Source organism: Aspergillus pseudodeflectus (assembly GCF_044049435.1).
Source record: "Aspergillus pseudodeflectus strain CBS 756.74 chromosome Unknown BJX68scaffold_41, whole genome shotgun sequence".
Taxonomy (NCBI): domain Eukaryota; kingdom Fungi; phylum Ascomycota; class Eurotiomycetes; order Eurotiales; family Aspergillaceae; genus Aspergillus; species Aspergillus pseudodeflectus.
This window is the reverse complement of record NW_027263817.1, coordinates 83205-100829: the sequence shown is the minus strand read 5'-3', so window position 1 is coordinate 100829 and position 17625 is coordinate 83205. Positions and strand designations below refer to the sequence as shown.

The 17625-nt window shown below is 53.1% G+C and overlaps 9 protein-coding genes across 9 annotated transcripts in view; 3 read left to right on the top strand and 6 right to left on the bottom strand.

The window, feature by feature from the left end:
- Positions 1-356: 356 nt before the first annotated feature.
- Positions 357-2276, bottom strand: BJX68DRAFT_269646 (uncharacterized protein; the record flags this gene model as incomplete). Its single annotated transcript, XM_071046406.1, has 1 exon — positions 357-2276. One exon carries the CDS (start codon positions 2274-2276, stop codon positions 357-359), a length of 1920 nt encoding a protein of 639 aa, XP_070896110.1.
- A 1096-nt stretch (positions 2277-3372) lies between these two features.
- BJX68DRAFT_269645 (uncharacterized protein) lies at positions 3373-3733 on the top strand (the record flags this gene model as incomplete). Its single annotated transcript, XM_071046405.1, has 3 exons — positions 3373-3460; positions 3541-3555; positions 3618-3733. 3 exons carry the CDS (start codon positions 3373-3375, stop codon positions 3731-3733), a joined length of 219 nt encoding a protein of 72 aa, XP_070896109.1.
- Positions 3734-4391: 658 nt separating this feature from the next.
- BJX68DRAFT_269644 (Zn(II)2Cys6 transcription factor) lies at positions 4392-5771 on the bottom strand (the record flags this gene model as incomplete). The annotated part of the gene is made up of 2 exons (XM_071046404.1): positions 4392-4925; positions 4980-5771. 2 exons carry the CDS (start codon positions 5769-5771, stop codon positions 4392-4394), a joined length of 1326 nt encoding a protein of 441 aa, XP_070896108.1.
- A 511-nt stretch (positions 5772-6282) lies between these two features.
- BJX68DRAFT_269643 (aromatic alcohol reductase) lies at positions 6283-7233 on the top strand (the record flags this gene model as incomplete). The annotated part of the gene is made up of 2 exons (XM_071046403.1): positions 6283-6315; positions 6364-7233. 2 exons carry the CDS (start codon positions 6283-6285, stop codon positions 7231-7233), a joined length of 903 nt encoding a protein of 300 aa, XP_070896107.1.
- A 63-nt stretch (positions 7234-7296) lies between these two features.
- BJX68DRAFT_148360 (thiamine diphosphate-binding protein) lies at positions 7297-9452 on the bottom strand. The gene has a single exon (XM_071036624.1). The coding sequence runs from the start codon at positions 9280-9282 to the stop codon at positions 7360-7362; it is 1923 nt and encodes a 640-aa protein (XP_070896106.1). The 5' UTR covers positions 9283-9452; the 3' UTR covers positions 7297-7359.
- BJX68DRAFT_148373 (aldo/keto reductase family protein) lies at positions 9444-10861 on the bottom strand. Its single transcript, XM_071036626.1, has 3 exons — positions 10594-10861; positions 10132-10534; positions 9444-10062 (listed from the first exon to the last, which is right to left on the bottom strand). The coding sequence occupies exons 1-3, from the start codon at positions 10718-10720 to the stop codon at positions 9606-9608; spliced, it is 987 nt and encodes a 328-aa protein (XP_070896105.1). The 5' UTR covers positions 10721-10861; the 3' UTR covers positions 9444-9605.
- Positions 10800-13124, bottom strand: BJX68DRAFT_148422 (general substrate transporter). The gene is made up of 5 exons (XM_071036627.1): positions 12700-13124; positions 12235-12650; positions 11745-12154; positions 11574-11690; positions 10800-11514 (listed from the first exon to the last, which is right to left on the bottom strand). Exons 1-5 carry the CDS (start codon positions 12824-12826, stop codon positions 11004-11006), a joined length of 1581 nt encoding a protein of 526 aa, XP_070896104.1. The 5' UTR covers positions 12827-13124; the 3' UTR covers positions 10800-11003.
- An 858-nt stretch (positions 13125-13982) lies between these two features.
- Positions 13983-16140, top strand: BJX68DRAFT_148367 (glycoside hydrolase family 1 protein). The gene is made up of 2 exons (XM_071036625.1): positions 13983-14266; positions 14315-16140. Exons 1-2 carry the CDS (start codon positions 14103-14105, stop codon positions 16011-16013), a joined length of 1863 nt encoding a protein of 620 aa, XP_070896103.1. The 5' UTR covers positions 13983-14102; the 3' UTR covers positions 16014-16140.
- A 1113-nt stretch (positions 16141-17253) lies between these two features.
- BJX68DRAFT_242961 (uncharacterized protein) overlaps positions 17254-17625 on the bottom strand; it is a 568-nt gene continuing 196 nt past the window's right edge. The window contains exon 2 of the mRNA XM_071041077.1: positions 17254-17623. Coding sequence (XP_070896102.1) covers positions 17384-17560 — 177 coding nt within the window. The 5' untranslated portion in view covers positions 17561-17623 and the 3' untranslated portion in view covers positions 17254-17383. The remainder of the gene's footprint in view (positions 17624-17625) is intronic.

The following is a 17625-nucleotide window of genomic DNA, read 5'->3' as shown; positions in this document are numbered from 1 at the left end:
AATCTAACTTTATATAACTGCTACTACTAAATCCTCTAACATCTGCCGTGTTGATGCTGGTCTGGTAGGTACAACGCTTGGTGACAGGCCAGTTTCTCTGCAAAGCCGTTGTGGAATGCGGATTACTAGTCGTTTATGCTCAGCACCGCGGGGTCTCTTGTAGCCAGGAGTGGAACTCTCACTGGCGATAGACCAGGGTAGGAGTCATACGTGGTGCTCAAATGGAAGACGCATATAGCTGTGCATAACAGCGAGAGATTATATTGTGTTGATTGGTTCCTATTGTGGCCATCAGATTGGTATGACACCCTGAGCGGGCTACGACATGAATGGAATAATAGCCTGATGATGGCTTCCTACATCCAACCATCACCCAGCATGCGGACCACCGCATTCAAATCCCCATGTATCCCCACAGCCTGCCCCTCCTCCTCGAGATCCCAAGGCGCACACCCCGCCGCATCAAGCCCAGCCCTAATCAATCGGAATCCACGGCTTGCCGACTCCTCTACCAGCTCGTCATTCGCCCAGCGGAGCACAGCAGGTGTATTCATCCCCACGCCGAGCTCGAGAATCACAGCTTTGGGACTTGCACCGCCATCCCCTTTACCCGACGTAGCACCTATGGTGCTCGATACATGCTCGATGAATCGTTTGTATTCCCTCTCTTGCGCCTTGAACGGGGATGAATTAAAGTAGTCGCCGCCACGGACACATAACGTGAGCTCCCCACCACAGTACTTGCAAACCGGAATCTTAGACGAATCAGTCAGACACTGCGTCCGTGGATCTAAGAATGGAAGCGCAGCGTCAACAAAGGGCGCAGAGGGAAACACAGCTTCGCGCCGGCACTTGGCGAAACACTGCAGGAACGCATACTGCCCCTGAGGCGTCGAGATCCTTGATGGATGGAATCCATTCGCGACGAAGAGCCCATCGGCATTCGACGTGCGAACGAAACACCTACTCCCGAATCGCTCGGCAATCTTGCGTACACGCGCATACAGCGCCGACTCCGGCCAGGTCCGTACCGTGTTGAGATGATGGAAATAATACCCCCATTTCTGCTCTGGGGATTCCCACCCGTTGAAGCCGAAGACGTCGTAGAGTGTGCGCAGGCCCAGTGGGAGGAAGGCCGGGAAGTGCTTTGCGAAGAGGTCTGATGATGTATAGTCGAGCCCTGTTGCCGCTGATAGCCCGGCGCCGGCGCTTATTATTAGGTAGTCTGCGTTGCGGAGCCAAGATTTTGCTGTGAGTATGGAGTCCGGGATGAGTGGGTGGGTTGGTTCGGCTGGGCTTGGGTGTATTGTTATTGTCGAGCTGTTGTTTGAGTGGATTGGCAGGGCAGTCATATTCTCGTTATAAAGGGCCCAATCCCGCTGCAAGAACGTATCAAAGATCACATCCGTTATGGTCGTCTCAGGATGCTTCGAACACCACTCGACAACGGTATCCAGCGCAATCTTTGCAGCGACATCCGAAGGGAACGCAAAGAGTCCCGTCGAGATACAGCAGAAAACAAGCACTTTCCTCCCATCCTCCAACGCCGGCAATCCCTCCGCAGCTTCAAAGCACGACACATAACACTCCCTCAAAATTTGGCAATCATCCTCATCTGGATCCCGGCCGTCATTGAGTTCCGGGCCAACGGTGTGGATGACATACTGCGCGTGGAGGTTGAATCCCGGCGTAACTTTCGCTTGACCGCTTGGCTCTTCGTATCCTTGCTCTTGCATGAGCTCGTGACAAGCGCATCGGAGACGTGGCCCTGCGGCGGAATGAATGACATTATCGATACACCGGTGCGAGGGCCGGAAGCAGCCGAGCATTTGCGAGTTTGCGGCGTTGACGATGGCTGTTACGTCCGTTAAGGTTGTGATGTCGCCTTTCCAGAGGGAGATGCGTGTTTGTTTTGGCGTGTGGGTGCTGGGGGTCGTTTTGTGTGTTACGGTAATCCGAGGCGAGATTGAGGATGAGGATGTGAGGAGGGAGTGGCTGCTTCGGTGTGTGAGGACTTTGTCGATGTCAGAGACGAGATCCGGTGGGAGGGTGAGTGAAGGATCCAGTTGGCAGAGGATCGCGCGGAGAGTCTCTAGCTGCGCGTATATGTCCAGCTCGGATACTCTGTGGTGGTGTCTGGTGTGTCGACCAGTTATTTCGAACAGTCGCTGGAGGCATCGCTCTAGTGTTTGTGATGGCGGTTGTGTTGGTTCGGTAGCGGCCAAGGTAGGCGCGCTGCCGTCCATAGTAATTTGGGATACGAGTTCGGTGGACATGTTGCTTTTGCTCAAGACAAGACGTGCAATATGGTCCACGCAGCGCGAAGTCTTTGCTGAAGTTAAGAACGTGATGGTGATCGTGGTGTTTGTGTTCCTCCGGCTTATCAATGAACAGCCGGTGGGATATCCCACTTTTGCGCCGGGCGCTGACTATTCTACGGATTTGTAACACAAGCCCTAGGAAACCTATAGTTCCTAATCTGAATTATCAATCGACCCTCCTCTCTGTTTGAAACGGCGATCCAGGTTCTAGGAGAATGGAAAAAGGCAGCTCCTGAAGCGTTGAGGACAGATGGATTGCATGGGAGAAGGACTGAAATCTATCCAGGGGCTCAGTATAGGTATCAGGTTCTTTGAAGCCATCAAGAACCACTTTGTTCTCTAGAATAGTCTACAGTCGCTCTTGAAAGCGCCTTCACCAAGTAACATGTGAGAGTTGTTGCTCTGCCCACCTCCCAAAGAAGAGATTAGCGCAAGTGCTTTATTGAGCCATCAGCACTTCTCATGACGGTCTAGAAGGATTCTCTTAAAAAGGGGTTTGCGATTCTACAACCATCCAGGAATGCCAAGTCCCACCGCACAGCAATTTAACTAGAATGGTTGGATTCCCAGGCAAAACAGCCGATAAAGACGCGATCGATCGGCTGGCCAGGCAAACAGCCCATGCCAGACAGGAATTTCACGCTTATGGGGATCAATAAAGAATAAAGGACGTAAATGCAGGTAGTCATCTTCGTCAGATCAATAACATCATCTCGTACCATCATGTTGTCACAGCATGTTGCAACAGCCTATCATGACATCAACATCATATCACGATATAACCTTAACTGCATAGTTGTAGATGTCACATTTGCAGAGAACCCGTCATCACTATTCTACATTCATGGTTAACTAATCAAGGTTATTTTGCAAGACTAGATCTATAAATACTCTTAATTCTTCCTTCATCTTCTTCCTTTACCTAGCTCATATTACATCTCTTAGATACACTCACTCTTAAATACACGCACAAAGATATACTCTTAAGCCAGGTGAGTATACCCGCTGGTCTTACCTAAGACACTACGAGACTAATTATAGATCAGAAGAAATGGAGCACGCAGGAGATAGGATCAAAGAGAATCTTGAGTACGCAAAGGGCCAGGCACGCGATTCCTTCGGAAAAGTCTTTAATCAAGGTAAGTAATAGTACTGCACTGATTGATCCATACACATGTCTATCTATTTCATCCAGGGCTAACTTGTACATTTTATTTAGGCTCTCAGCAGGAGGGTAAGCTTTTGTCCTGAGTATCCTTCCTTTTGTCCGCTTTTTCGTTTAATACTTGCCTATAGAACATGCTACGGATCGCGCCAAAGCCCAGGCGAATGAGAGTTTGACTGGGGCGAAAGAGGAGATTGGCTCGATGCCAGATGCAGCGGCTAATGCCGGTGCTAAAGGCAAGAAATAGGTTTTGGAAGCCATGTTAAGGTGAAGGATGGGAATCCGAGAGCAATCTACAATGTCTGGGATAACTCAAGAGCTGTCGTTCATATTATGTTATAGGCTTCCAAGTACATCTTAAATGCAACTGTTTTGGCTAGGAGCTTTAAAAAATATACCCGTCACTTCGCTTTATATTTTTGTTCTGTGGATAAAATACGTCAACCAGGGTAATATACCCAGTTTAGATCACATCCTAGAAGTGTACAGATTGAGTCAAGAACTACCTTGCCGATATCCTTGAGGGTGCTATGATGGTAAGCGCACATGTCTAGAGTATAGCTATAGTATCACTTGTCTCAATAAAGTGTTAAAGAGGATATTATAGATAAAAGTTAGATGGTGCCTCCGAATCCGGTTGTGACTCCTGGTTTGTTTATGAATGCCATAGCAACCTATCTTGGTTGTCTTTAGAAGATCGCCCTCCCTTATAGCCTGTGAGGAAAGTTTCCCGTGCCTCGACGCAGCGGGTTCTCTCCACCCACCAGAGTCAGCTTCCAGATGGTGATTTCTTCTGCCTGGCTAGGTGCGATCACCTTGATCAAGCCAGAATACTCTCGTCGACTACGCTTCTAGCGCTGGGTACAAGGAGGCCTTCATCATTATGTTCATTGGTTACAGTATAGTCACGAACTAGCAAGAAACCCCAACCAGCTATCAACCTCCAACAACTGTCCCAACCCCCTCCCCCCATTCTTAACATCCCGAAAAATATTACAAATAAGCGGCGGATCACGTGCATACGCCCCAGACTCCAACTGCGCATGATACCGACTATAAAAGTCCCTCGTCTCCGGCGCATCCCACAAGTAGCCATTGTCCGGAAGCGGAAGCTCCAAATCCTCGACCCGTAACATCCCCGTCTGTAAGAGCGTGTTCACCTTGAATAGTGCCAGCGCGAGCCGCTGTGTTTCCTCGACGTATGTCCATGCGAAGAGCATGGAGTCGCTGGGGTGGATTTGGGCGCGCATTCGCTCATGACTGAAGAGACCGCCCGCGATGCAGGTTGTTGTTAGGGCGCGGAGGAGGGATGAGCAGCGTTCTTGGAGGTTGGAGGTTGCTTCGCGGATTGTGGAGAATATGATGTTGAGGAGGATTGCTTGGAACGTTGCCAGGGGCCAGACTTTCTCTTTGAATTCTTTTTGCGATTTCCAGTCGCCCTTTTGATTGGTTAGATTGGCCGAGGATGAGGGGTTACTGGATGATAGACTCACTATTCGACTCTCCAGAAGCGCCACCAATTTGCCGTGCATCGTCTCTGCTCGTTCCCGCGATGATAAATCGCCCGTCACCCAGAGCCCGATCATGACTACCGTGAGGAGCAGCACTTTTGGTCCGGCGTCTTTGGACCGCATAAACGATGGCTGGTGTAGAAACGGCCATTGCGCATGAAAATGGGCAAAATACACTTCGACATTATAGTCGATATCCAGGTCAGAAGATGAGTTCTCTGTACGTCTATTCACACCTGTTTCGGCAGCCGACCCAGGGACCAGGATGCGATTTTGGCGGAGCTCTTCCTCATGCTGCCGGATGATGGATTGCTGGATAGCGCTATGGTCGGGTAGCGACATCGCTCCAGGACTATCGAAATCGACAAACGGCAACGAATCCCCGTACGACGAGCCCTGCGACTCGCTCACAGAGCTACTACTGTCCGCAATGCCAATTTCCGTCGCAGGCGGCCCCTTGGACGGCCTTTTCGACCGCCTGTCAAACGTACAGCACAGCGCGCGCCGGGAACACACATCGCAAGGCTGCCGCCCGTCACACCGGGTCTTACTGGCGTGGCAGCGATCACAGGCTTTCGCAGCGCGAGGCGTGCTATTCGCCTCTTCGCGTAGGTGTAACTGCTGGTGCCGACGGAGTGTGTCTGACCGTTCGAATGTCTTGTCGCAGTGCTCGCAGGCGAGTTGGGAGCTGTCGTCGTGCTTCTTCGCGTGGCGCGTCAGGTGCTCCTTTCGTCGGTACTGCGCGGTGCAGCCGGGATATTCGCAGGAGAGCATGTTTCAAGTTTCAGGAGTGAATCTGAGTGTAGCAGGGAAATTCCCCTGGAAATGGCGACATTTTGCTTGATTTTTCAGGACTACAAATCTTTGCCGGTGGGATGGGCGAAAGAGCCGGTGGGATGAAAGAAGTGGGGCACAATCTGATTTCAGTGGACAGGGCGGCTCTCCCAATTCTCACCAGTCAAGCGTCAATTTAGCGGCCTTTCAGCCAAGTCCATGGAACCATCGAGGCGGATGTATACACGCAAAGGGTTCCAAGCCTCTAAATCCGAGCCCAGAGTGAGCCCGACGTCCGAACCCGAGTGGGATACCCGGAATATCACATCATTTGCTGCGAAACGCGTACAAGATGATGGAATCGACCAGGGTTATGTGGTGAGACGGGGGACAAAGAAAGATATATAAGTGAGGTGTTTCCATGTTGCATCTTCCTTGGTGTAACACAACACTTCCCCTTGACAACAACTTTCACTTCAGAATCTCACCCTTCTCAAGCTTCATCTACACCATGACTGCTATTCGCAACGTCGTCCTCGCTGGAGTATGTATCTTCCCCTTCTCTCTAGATGACTTAGTCTAACAACCCCAGGTCAGCGGCAACCTCGGCCCAGCCATCCTCTCCGCCGTCTCCTCTGCCCCCTTCAATGTGACCGTCTTCACCCGCCCCGGCTCCTCCCCTCCAAAGAACCCCGGCGTCGAAACCATCGAAGTCGACTACGAGTCCATCGACGACCTCGCCTCCAAGCTGCAGGGCAAAGACGCCGTCGTCTCCACCATCCCACCCACCGCCGCAGCCGCACAAACCAACCTCATCCACGCCGCTGTCACCGCCAAGGTCGCTCGCTTCATTCCCTCCGAGTTTGGATCTGATCTTGATAATGCATTGAACCGCGCCGCGCCCGTATACCGTCCCAAGGTCGAGGCGCAGGAGCTCCTCAAGTCGCTGGCGGCCGAGGGCAAGCTGAGCTATACGATTGTGTACACGGGCGCGTTCCTGGACTGGGGTCTTCGTGCGGGGTTCCCGATTAACCCTGTCAAGAAGATTGCTGCGCTGCATGATGGTGGGGAGCGGCTTTATAGTACGACCACCCTTGCGACGATCGGCAAGGCGGTTGTTGGTGTGTTGAACCATCCCGAGGAGACGAAGAACCGTGTTGTGCGTGTCGGAGAAGCTAGCACGACCTTGAAGGAGGTTCTTGCGCTTTCGCAGGAGATTGTTGGTAGCGATGGTTGGACTGTTACCGAGCCCGATACTACGGAGGCGGTGGAGAAGGCGCTCGTTCAGGTGAAGCAGGGCAACATTAGCCACGAGACGATCTTCCCCTTTATCTTCAAGGCGATCTGGGGTGCGGAGAATGGTGGACACTTTGACAAGACGGATAATGAGCTGCTGGGAATTCAGCAGCTGGACAAGGCTGGTATCAAGCGGGTCATCCAGAGTGTTGTTGACGGCGAGTGAGCTATGGATACACGGGACCCCATGTGTACGGAAAGAGTCATGTAAAGACAGAACTTCGCATTCTAGGCATGATACTATCAAAGTTTATCGTCGCGATCGACTTCTGTAGGCCGTCTAGACAAACATTTACTTTTCGTGAGCCGCCTTGACAGCACGCACAATATCATCAGGTCCCAGTCCCTGGGCATTGATCTGCTCGTACAGACCACCGCAGCCCTCCTTGACCGCACCCATCATGCGATACTTGGGCGTAAGCTTGCGATCCAACAAGTGACTACCCAGCCGTGAGCCAAGGCTCGTCTTCTGCGCCAAACTCTCCACTACAACAACAAACGGCGAAGACCCATACACCTTGATCGCCTCCTCATCGACCACATTCAGCGTCGGCTTATTCACAAGACCGACGTCGATCCCTTCCTTCCGTAGTCTCTCAACGGCGTCCAGAGACCGGTACAACATGTCTCCGTAGGAAATTACATACCCGGCCTTGCCCCGGCGGATAAACTCCTCCTTGCCAGGCACAAACTTGTAGTCGCCGCCATAGAGCTTCTCCTCACTGTTCTCCTTGAGGATGTAGGGTGTCTTGGAGCGGGTGGAGAAGATGAAGCGCAGACCCTTGGTGAAGAAGACGGCTCTGACGACTGCCTTCATCTGCTCGCCGTCGGCCGGGAAATACAATCCCGTGCTCACGGCGTCCATGAGCCCGTTATCCGCGAAGAAGTTGTTGATGCCGAAGTGGCACGTGTTATCCGCGATCTCGTCCACGCCGCTGTGGCTAAAGTGCGAGAGCACACTGCATCCGTTCAATCGAGCCATGGTGATTTCCGAAATACACATTTCCAGGAACGCGGCAAAGGTCGAGAACACGCCCTGGCGGGACCCGTCGCTTCCGAACCCGAAGCCCGCGGCTGCACTAAAGTTCCCGCGCTCCATGACTCCAGACGAGACGTACACCTCCGGGTGCTTCTGGTGGATGCCCTTTAGCCCCGTCGACCCCTCGAGGTCCGAGTCAATGACCATCACGCGCCTCTTGGCTTCTTCCTCGCTCAGCTCGTCGAGGACCGAGTTGACGGCTTCGCCGAAGATCACGCGGTTCGATCCCTTGTCCTTCGTCGATCCCAAGTACTGGTGCGGGTTCCCCTTCGCCTTGATCTGGTCGTAGAAGGCCAGGTCCTTTTCCGCGTAGCCGCGCTTGGTCAGGTACTTGCGTGCAACGTCCACGGGGACGACGTCGTGCGCGTGAATTTTGCCTTCGAGGTCTGGAATTCCAGGCGCCATCTTGCGGTCCACGATAACCGCCGTAGGCCCGTTGGTCTGAATAGTCTTGACCATCGCACCATAAAGCGAGTCGATATTCTCGCCCTGCGCCCGGACGACCGTCAGCCCGTGTCCCGAAAGCGTCTTCTCGAGCTCGTAGCCCTTCAGATACTGGCTCGGGTGTCCCGCAATAGTCACGTCATTGTTATCGATGAACAATTTCACATTGAGGTTATTCGCAACGGCGATCCGTGCCGCTTCGGCGTCATTCCCTTCCTGCTGCGACCCGTCGGACCCAAGCATGAAGACCGCCTTGTCGCGATGCGCCATCGCAATCCCATTGACCATCCCCCACATATGTCCCAATCTTCCGGAGCTGAATTTCACACCAGGCGTGAGGCCCAACTCCGGATGCCCCGGAAGCTTCGAGTTCGCATCGCGATAATTCAGCAGGTGATCCGGCTCAATCTTTCCATCGATCGCGGCAAGGAGATACTGGGTCGCAACGCGGTGTCCCGCCTCGTCGAAGATGGCGTCGTAGTATTTCTCGGGGTTCGCGTTGAGGAAGCCGAGCAGGATGCAGACTTCGGGGGCTGTGTCGAAGGGGCCGCCTGTGTGGCCGGCCTGTCCGCGCGCGGCGCCGGTTGCGGTAAAGGCGACGATAGCGTCGCGGAAGATGTTGATGTTGTGTTGGAGGTCTTTCTTTTGGTCGGGGGTCAGGGTGGTGTTTTTGGGGTTGAGGGTGAGTTTTTTGAATTGTTTCAGGTCGACGGGGAGGTGGTAGCCTGTCATTTTGGATTATTCTTTCTTCTGGATTGACAGGGGCTGTTTGTGGATTGAGAGTAGCAGAATTGAGAGAATGAGTGTTTGATTGAGGTGAGGACTTTTAAAAGATGCTTTGTGTGAGGGGGTGGGTGAGATTACCTGCATGTGATGTCATACAGAGGGCATCCCTTACAGCGGATGATATCATGGCCGAGACCGCACAATACGCATTATGTTGAGTGGACTGAGTTTATTCGATCCAAGCGGAGCGACCTTGTCCGATTGTGCAGCGAGAAGGCGTCTTTTATTGCACACTGCTGGTTGATCTCGATCTATCCGTAGAATCTAATCTAAGTGTTGAAGGGGATGTGTTCCGGATACCGAGCCCCAGCCACGGGGAACTTCTTCAAAATCGCCTCAACCGCTGCGAAATCCTCCTCCGTAATCTCAACAACCTTACTATTCTCCTCAACACGCGCCGCTGTCGTCGCGCCAGGAATGGGAATAATCGTAGGCATCCCGGGACGATTCGACAACGCGCGGACCCAGTTGATAGCGAACTGCGCCGCGGTGCACCCCTTGTTGGCAGCGAGCTCTTCCACCTTCCGGACGAGCTCCATGTTGATCTCAAAGTTCTCGCGCTGGAAGCGCGGGAAGTTGCGCAGCGTCGAGTCCTCCGGGATATCCTCGAATTTGCGGATCTGGCCGGTCAACAGGCCTCGGCCGATTGGGGAGTAGGCGACCAGGGGGATGCCGTACTGCGCGCATGCGGCGGCGACGCCGTTCTCCAAGGGGTCAGTGGTGAACCTGGGATACAGCGTTAGCTTAGCTTAGCTCTTAGTCTTAGTCGACTGGAGATTCGACAGGGAGGCGTACATGGACAGTTCGACCTCGACAGCAACGACCTTCGTGTGCTTAACTGCCTCATGGATTGTCTCTGCACGGACCTCCGAGAGTGCAACACCTCCGATCTTCCCTGCCTGGACGTACTCATTGAGCACACCAAAGGTAACCTCCATTGGCGCATTCTGGTCGCGGCGCGCAAACTCGAACTGGTCGATCTTCTTGCGGCCTTTCAATTGTGCAATGCTGTCTTCCACAGTCCGTCGCGTGCCCTCTGCGTCGCCTTCTGGTTTCATTGTCTTTAGGTTGACGCCCCCTTTGATGTTTAGCACGACCTTGTCTGCGTCTTCGGGGTATCGTTCGAAGTAGCGCTCCAGCAGGACGAGCGAGTTGTATGAGGGGGGACCGTAGAACTCGCCGCCGTTCCAGAGGTTGCCTAATCGATCCAGTAAATACACGATTAAATTGAGAGCCTGGGTAGGGAAAGAAACGTACATCCATTCTGCAGCGCAGTGCGCATCGTCTCAAACGCCTGCTCCTGCGAGACTGGGCTTGGGCGCCAAGTCAAGCCCATGAGGCCGAAGCCAATGGGGCCGACTTCTTGTCCACCGATTTGAACCATGGCTATCGTGTTCGAAGAAGAAGCAATTGTTATCAACAGCTTAGTATGAACGGCAAAAGGAAGGAGAGCTCAGGGATTATAAAGTAACACGGACGGGGATTAGTTGGCGGGATTAAGGGAAAAAGGGCCGGGCCCACAACGTCAGCGCGCAAAGACAAGCGCGATCGAAGCTTCGATCGGCTCTTGCCGAGAGCCGGTTCTTTGCATCACTAATCACTTTCCAGTTTCCACATTCCTGGTGACCCATCATTATCTCCATCGATTTCTCATATTTCCCTCGGCTTTAACACTCGATTTCCGTCGCCTTGACTTTGTCCAACTCGAGGCCGACGCCCGCACTGGCCTGCGACACATACGTCCGGAACTTCCTCGCCGGCAACCCCGCCTGAAACATCTCCTGAATCTCCACAACAGTCCTCCCCTTGAGCTCCGGCAAGCAAAAGAACAAATAAACACACATGGGCAAACTCAGGCCAAAGAAAATGAAACAGATCTTCCCGCCGAGATCCGCCTCCTCCGTATTGAGCAGATACGGCATGATCTGCAGCACGGCGCACGAGACTGCCGTCGCGGACATGATGTTGATCGAGTAGGTTTTTTGCCTTAGTAGCGGACTCGGCGTTTCGCCTCCCACCGCATATGAGACGGCGCCCAGTGTTGCTTGGTATAGGAAGCCCCAGACCGTCATGAATGCGACCGTGGCTTTTAGCGCGGAGGGCGTGGTGCTTATGCTGATTAGGCCGATTAGCAGGAGGCCTGCTGTCATTATGAACATTCCGCCGACGATTAGGGGTCTGGAGCTCTCAGTTAGCTGTGGCTAATGCAAGGGGAGGGTTCAGGGTTAGGTGCGCACCGACGGCCCAGTCGATCGACCAACGGCCACGAGCAGATATTTCCGAAGAGCTGAATCGCAAACGCCGCCTGGGCAAGCGCAATCGCGTCGTTAACGCCGGCCAGTTTGAAGTAATAACTAATCAATAAATCAGTTGTGGGAAAACCGGCACACGGATCGCAGCGGACTTACGTGAGGTACCCGGACACAAAGTTAACCCCGACAAATTGCTGCGCAATGTACACCATACAGACGATGAGTGTCCTCCGCCCGTCGCTTCCCTTGAAGCAATCCAGCCACGCGGATCCCGTCCGCGCGAGTTCTTGCTCCTGTGCTACAGCGGCGACAGTTACGGCAATGGCGCCCTGTACGTCGAATTTGGGGCCGTTGAAGCGGCGGAACGACGCGGCGGCTTTTTCGGAGCGGCCTTTCATGATGAGCCAGGAGGGGGACTCGGGGAGGAAAGGGAGGCCGATCAGCAGCAGGCAGGGTGGGATGAGTTGGGTGATGATGGGGATCCGCCAGCCGAGACTGTCAGTTCGGTCTGAGGAGCCGAGGACGGCGGCGGAGTTGAGCCACTGGCCGAGGACGATCATTGTGTTCTGGTCCCCGTGTCAGTAAGGGGCAGCTGATTAATGGTAGGCGGGCACAAGTGGAAAACGACACGCAAGGGATGACATACCACCAACGCAAGACACAATCCACGAACTTTGACGGGTGCCAATTCCGCGACGAACACCGGTCCAAGAGAGTGTCCCAATCCAAACCCAAATGCTCCCAGCAGCTTACCACCAAAGAGTTGCATGATCGTCGCACTAAAGTACTGCGTGATGATGCCAGCAACGCAGAGCAGGCAACCGACGATGATCGTTTTCTTCCGCCCCATGATATCCGAGATGAAGCCTGTAGCAAAGGCTGAGCAGAATAGACCGACTGTTGTTGCTGCATTCAAGATCTGCTGGTCGACGGCTCTGATCTCGCGGATACCGGAACTCGTTTCAACTCCGAATTGATCGAGGAAGGACTCGACGGCGAGCAAGTTCCCGACGGTGCTGTTTTCGTAGCCGAAGTTGATGGGCAGGAGGAAGATAAACAGACCTAGATGAGGGGAATCAGCATGGCTTGCGGATGGGGTGTTGATACTTACACCACGCTAGGACACGCTTGTGCTCCCATAGCTCCCCCCAAGTTATCTTTCCTGAGTTCGGGTCGGAAGACTCGACATGCTCTGCGTGCTGAGCGTCATTATCGGTCTTGTCGTTGATAGCAGACATCTAAAATGCTGGTGATTTGCTTGTTCTGCTGCACAGTGGTTATGGGGAATGACGGCCTTTTATGCACCTCCTCCATGCCATGTGGTGCAATCCCCATGGGGCTACCGGATTTACCCCAAGTCTCACACCTCAATGCTCGCAGAGCAACGGTGATGCATGCTTCGATCCTTCGCAGGCGTACAACTACCGTTTCTAGATCTCCGGTGCTTGCGACATCCTTCTTCAGAGACCGCCAAGGAGCGATGTCAAATACAGGATGGTTTACGAAGCGGGACGCCGGGTGAACTTCGGCAGAGACTGAGACAACCTTGTGGTTTATGGAGAGTTGAACGCCGCTTACTAACTCCGTGGAGGAACTTGATCTTCATCCTCCGCATTTGATGTCTCGGGGAGTTGGGCCGGTCGATACGTCCTTGGAGACCTAGGCGGTATCGCGAACCATTACATGGACGCGAAGGATACCGTGCTCAAAGATGGGAAGAGCTTTACATCGAACCAGGCGACGATCTGGCGATGGCGCTATGCATTCCAGAATGATTTCGCTCTGTGCATTCAGTGGACGTTATCTAGAGACCGGTCGAAAGTGAATCATGCCCCATGGTTATTGTCAGCGAGGGCGAGGGCGAAACTACATCCGGCCCAGAGCCATTCTTCATCGAAGCTGAAGCTGGATCCCGCATTAGGCTCGATGCCCCGAATCCTACGATCCAGATGGCGATGAACTTATGTGCCGCTGTTTTCAGTACAAAGAGGCTACTGCGGCACAGTCGCACATCCACTGGCCCGTCGTGCCGGATGTTACCTTCGAGTCCCGAGAAGGAAATTCCATTTCCCGCTCCTGCGCGCCTGCTCAACCTTTTCCATCGTAATTCCCCGATAATTCGCCGCTGGGCCGTCAATTCCAAGCGTGGTCGGCCATTTCCCCGAAGGATCAGCAAGCACCAATGCCAATCTTTACCCCGAAGGACTGCGGGGCTCCGGCCGGATGCTGCAACTGCCGGTGGCTCGTGGCTGGTGCTTCCCCATGGGGAGTAGCATTTCTTGCATTCTTGAGTCAACTAGCCACTTATGTTGCTTTTACCCCGCTGAAAGTGCCTGCTTCTCCACGTCGGGTTATGCTAGCTGACGTCAGGCAGCTACCCTATTTCCCCGACGGGATGCATCGTGAAGAACTTGTTTACAACCGGAGATTCCGAAGATCCGTCTATAAATGCGAGCGGGTAGGCACCTGCTATGGGTGTCTGTGCTGGAATAGCGGGAATAATCTTACGCCAAAATGAAGACTGAGCTCGTGCTCGCGGCTGTAGCGACCGGCGCCCATGCACAACAGCTGTACGTTTCGACCACTGGATATACGGAGCGGGCACAATGTACCCAGCCTCCATCTACGCCAAGCTATGGCTTTGAAAGTTTCTCGTTTACGCAGAATGAGACTGTCAGGTGAATGCCAGAGATCCAGTTTCCAGACAACAGTACTAACATTATTAGACATGCCACCCCGGTGCCTTCGCCCACGACCTCTCACACATATGGCCCTGGCTACGACGAGGCCTACTCGCTCCTAGGAACAAGCCTGTCTACAACAACCTGGGGTAGCTGGTTGCCTAATGCCACATCCATTTCTGCAACCGACACGGACGACTTATACGGACAGGCCGCCTGGTCCTCTCTGTGGGTACAAGCAGATCTCGCAAACTACACATCGGTCGGTCTATACACAACCACCGTGGAGCCTACCTCCGTCCCATCCAGCGAGCTCGTCCTTCCGCCCCGCGACTACTTCGGCCCCACAGATTGCTACACCTTCCCAGAGGACTTCCTCTTCGGCGTCGCTGCCTCCGCCGCTCAGATCGAAGGCGCAATCGCGCTCGAAGGTCGCGGACCAACCCTGATGGAGAAGCTGATCCGCGGTGATCGGCCGACGAACTACATTACGAATGAGAACTATTTCCTCTACAAGCAGGATCTGCAGCGTCTTGCGGCCATGGGCGTTAAATACTACAGTTTCTCGATCCCCTGGTCGCGCATCTTACCATTCACTGTCCCTGGAAGTCCTGTTAACCAGGAGGCCATCAAGCACTATGATGATCTGATCAACTACACCCTAGAACTTGGCATGGTTCCCGTCGTGACAATGATCCACTTCGACTCACCGCTGTACTTCCTCAAGGACAGTAACATCCCTGCAACACCGGATATCGGCTACAACAACGGTGGCTACTGGCATCCCGAGTTTGTCGAGTCATTCGTGAACTACGGGAAGATCCTCTTCACTCACTTTGCGGACCGCGTCCCCGTCTGGACAACGTTCAATGAGCCACTGCTTTATGCGTTCAACTTTACAGGGATCGACAACGTTGTCAGGGCACACGCGGAGCTGTACCACTATTATCACGACGTCCTCAATGGGACAGGCAAAATCGGATTTAAACTAAACGATAACTTCGGTGTTCCCAAGAACCCCGAGAACGCGACAGAAGTGGACGCCGCGAACCGCTTCAACGAGATGCAGCTTGGCGGCTTTGGGAACCCGCTCTGTCTCGGCGAACAGTATCCGCAGTCCCTCCTCGACACTTTACCCGGCGCGCAGCCACTCACTGACGAGGACCTGGCGTACGTGTCAAACACTACCGACTTCTTCGGTATAGATCCCTACACCGCAACGGTGATTTCCGTCCCCGCAGAGGGAATCGAGTCCTGCGCCCGGCAGAATCTCAGCACGAACCCTCTGTACCCGTACTGCGTCACGCAAGAACAAACCAACATCTACGGCTGGAACATCGGCTACCGCTCCGAGAGCTACGTCTACATAACCCCAACATACCTCCGCTCCTACTTATCCTACCTCTGGAACACATGGCGCAAACCCGTGCTGATCGGCGAATTCGGCTTCCCCATCCACGACGAAGCATCGCGAGACTTACCGGACCAACTCTTCGACTCGCCCCGCAGCCAGTATTACCTCTCATACCTCTCTGAAACGCTAAAAGCGATTTGGGAGGATGGTGTGCATGTCATGGGGGCGTTTGCGTGGAGCTTTATGGATAATTGGGAGTTTGGGGATTATGCGTCGCAATTTGGGCTTCAGGTTGTGAATCGCACAAGCCAGGAGAGATTTTATAAGAAGAGTTTCTTTGATATGGTTGATTTTGTTGGGGCGAGGGGTGGACTTGGGCATGATCATTAATTAAATCGCCCACCTTTATGTAGCTGGATAGGGGAATGTATTTGCTATATACCTCTATGCCTGGACTCTATACAAAGCCCCTAGCGCTTTCCCCCTTGAGAATGCATACTGACGCCAAGCGATGTAGGTTCATTGAGCAAAGTGACAGGATAAATGCTACCCTCTTCCAATCCTGATGGCTATGTTGAGTAAAACGAGGATGAGGATGCTGAGGGCGACAAGCAGGGCGATTGAGTTTTATAGCTCCAAACGAGGCGAAGCTAACCATTCCCCGTGTACTCTACCTGTCGGAACCGTCTGATGCTGAATCTGGAGGCACTTCTGTCCGTGATCCACTTGGACGCGGTGTCATTCCTGCTTCGACGCTCTCGGAAATTGAGAACTCTGAAGGAGGATAGACCTTCCTAAACACGTAGTAAAAACGAGCTCTAGCCTTATGTAGATTAAAGTATCCGTTGTTATTCTTTAACCATATGAACTCGCGATAATTGCGCGATCACTGAAAAAAAGACTCATCTGAAGAGGCCATGGATTTGGCTTCTGGGACACGCTGCAGTAGACGAAGTAGAAGATGAAGGAGGGTTCTGAAGAGGTTTCGCCAGCTCTCGACCGCCTGGTGCCTACTCGTCATGGGTACTAGAATGTTCCGGCTTCTCTTGCTGTTCTTCTTGCTCTTCCACTTCTTCCGCCCATATGTGGTCCTAGATGATGAAACTTGCGTCTGACGTATCTTGTGCTTTTCCTGATGCTGAGACTGCTCGCAACGTGACCAAGACGAAACAACTACCGGCAGTTGTTGCCCTGGTAACCTAGACACTCACTTGCTTTTGTGTTTCTCGCTTGATAGTATGCTTGTCTGTGTTTTTCGAATCCATTGTAGCAAATTTTGGTATCCTTATGTGGTCCAGGACAGACTTGTTCATTCGTAAGATCAATAATCATAATACTCGATCTAAGCGACAACACGCATTCCAATCACATGCCTATATGGTTCAGTGTACACCGTTTCAACTCACCCTCTTAGGTACATATATACATACACCATTAACGCACTAGGTTACAAGGTTTAACAGACACCCTCTGGAGCATCACAACTACCCTTGCGATCCGAGACCGCATACGCCGCCGCCCGGTCCAGACCACGCCTCGCAAAGCCCTTCCATGTCTCGCAGTGGTTTGCGCCACCCGTGAGCGAGGTATCCGCGTCGATAATAGCATTGCGGGCTTGGACAAAGGTTGGGTTGCACGGTTGCCTGGACACGCGCCGCACCTGTGTCAGCGAGGAGGGAAATAGCAAGAGCGCTACCTATCTGAGAGATGGAGGGGGAACAAACAACAATGAACGGAACTGTAAAAGAACACAAAATCACTCACAACGCCATCCCATCCATAACCAACTTCATGGCCAAGAATCTTCCATCAATCGGAACACCTCTCTCGTCAAAGGCCACACGACCGCCATACTGCTGATTGATCCCAACCTTTTCAACAACATCCCACACCACGTCGTACAACATACTGGCCCAAACAGTCCCGAGAGCATGCATCTCATTGATGTTATTAATGCTCGCGTACGTAAGCGGGTTCGTCGTCAGCCAGGTCGAATACGGGT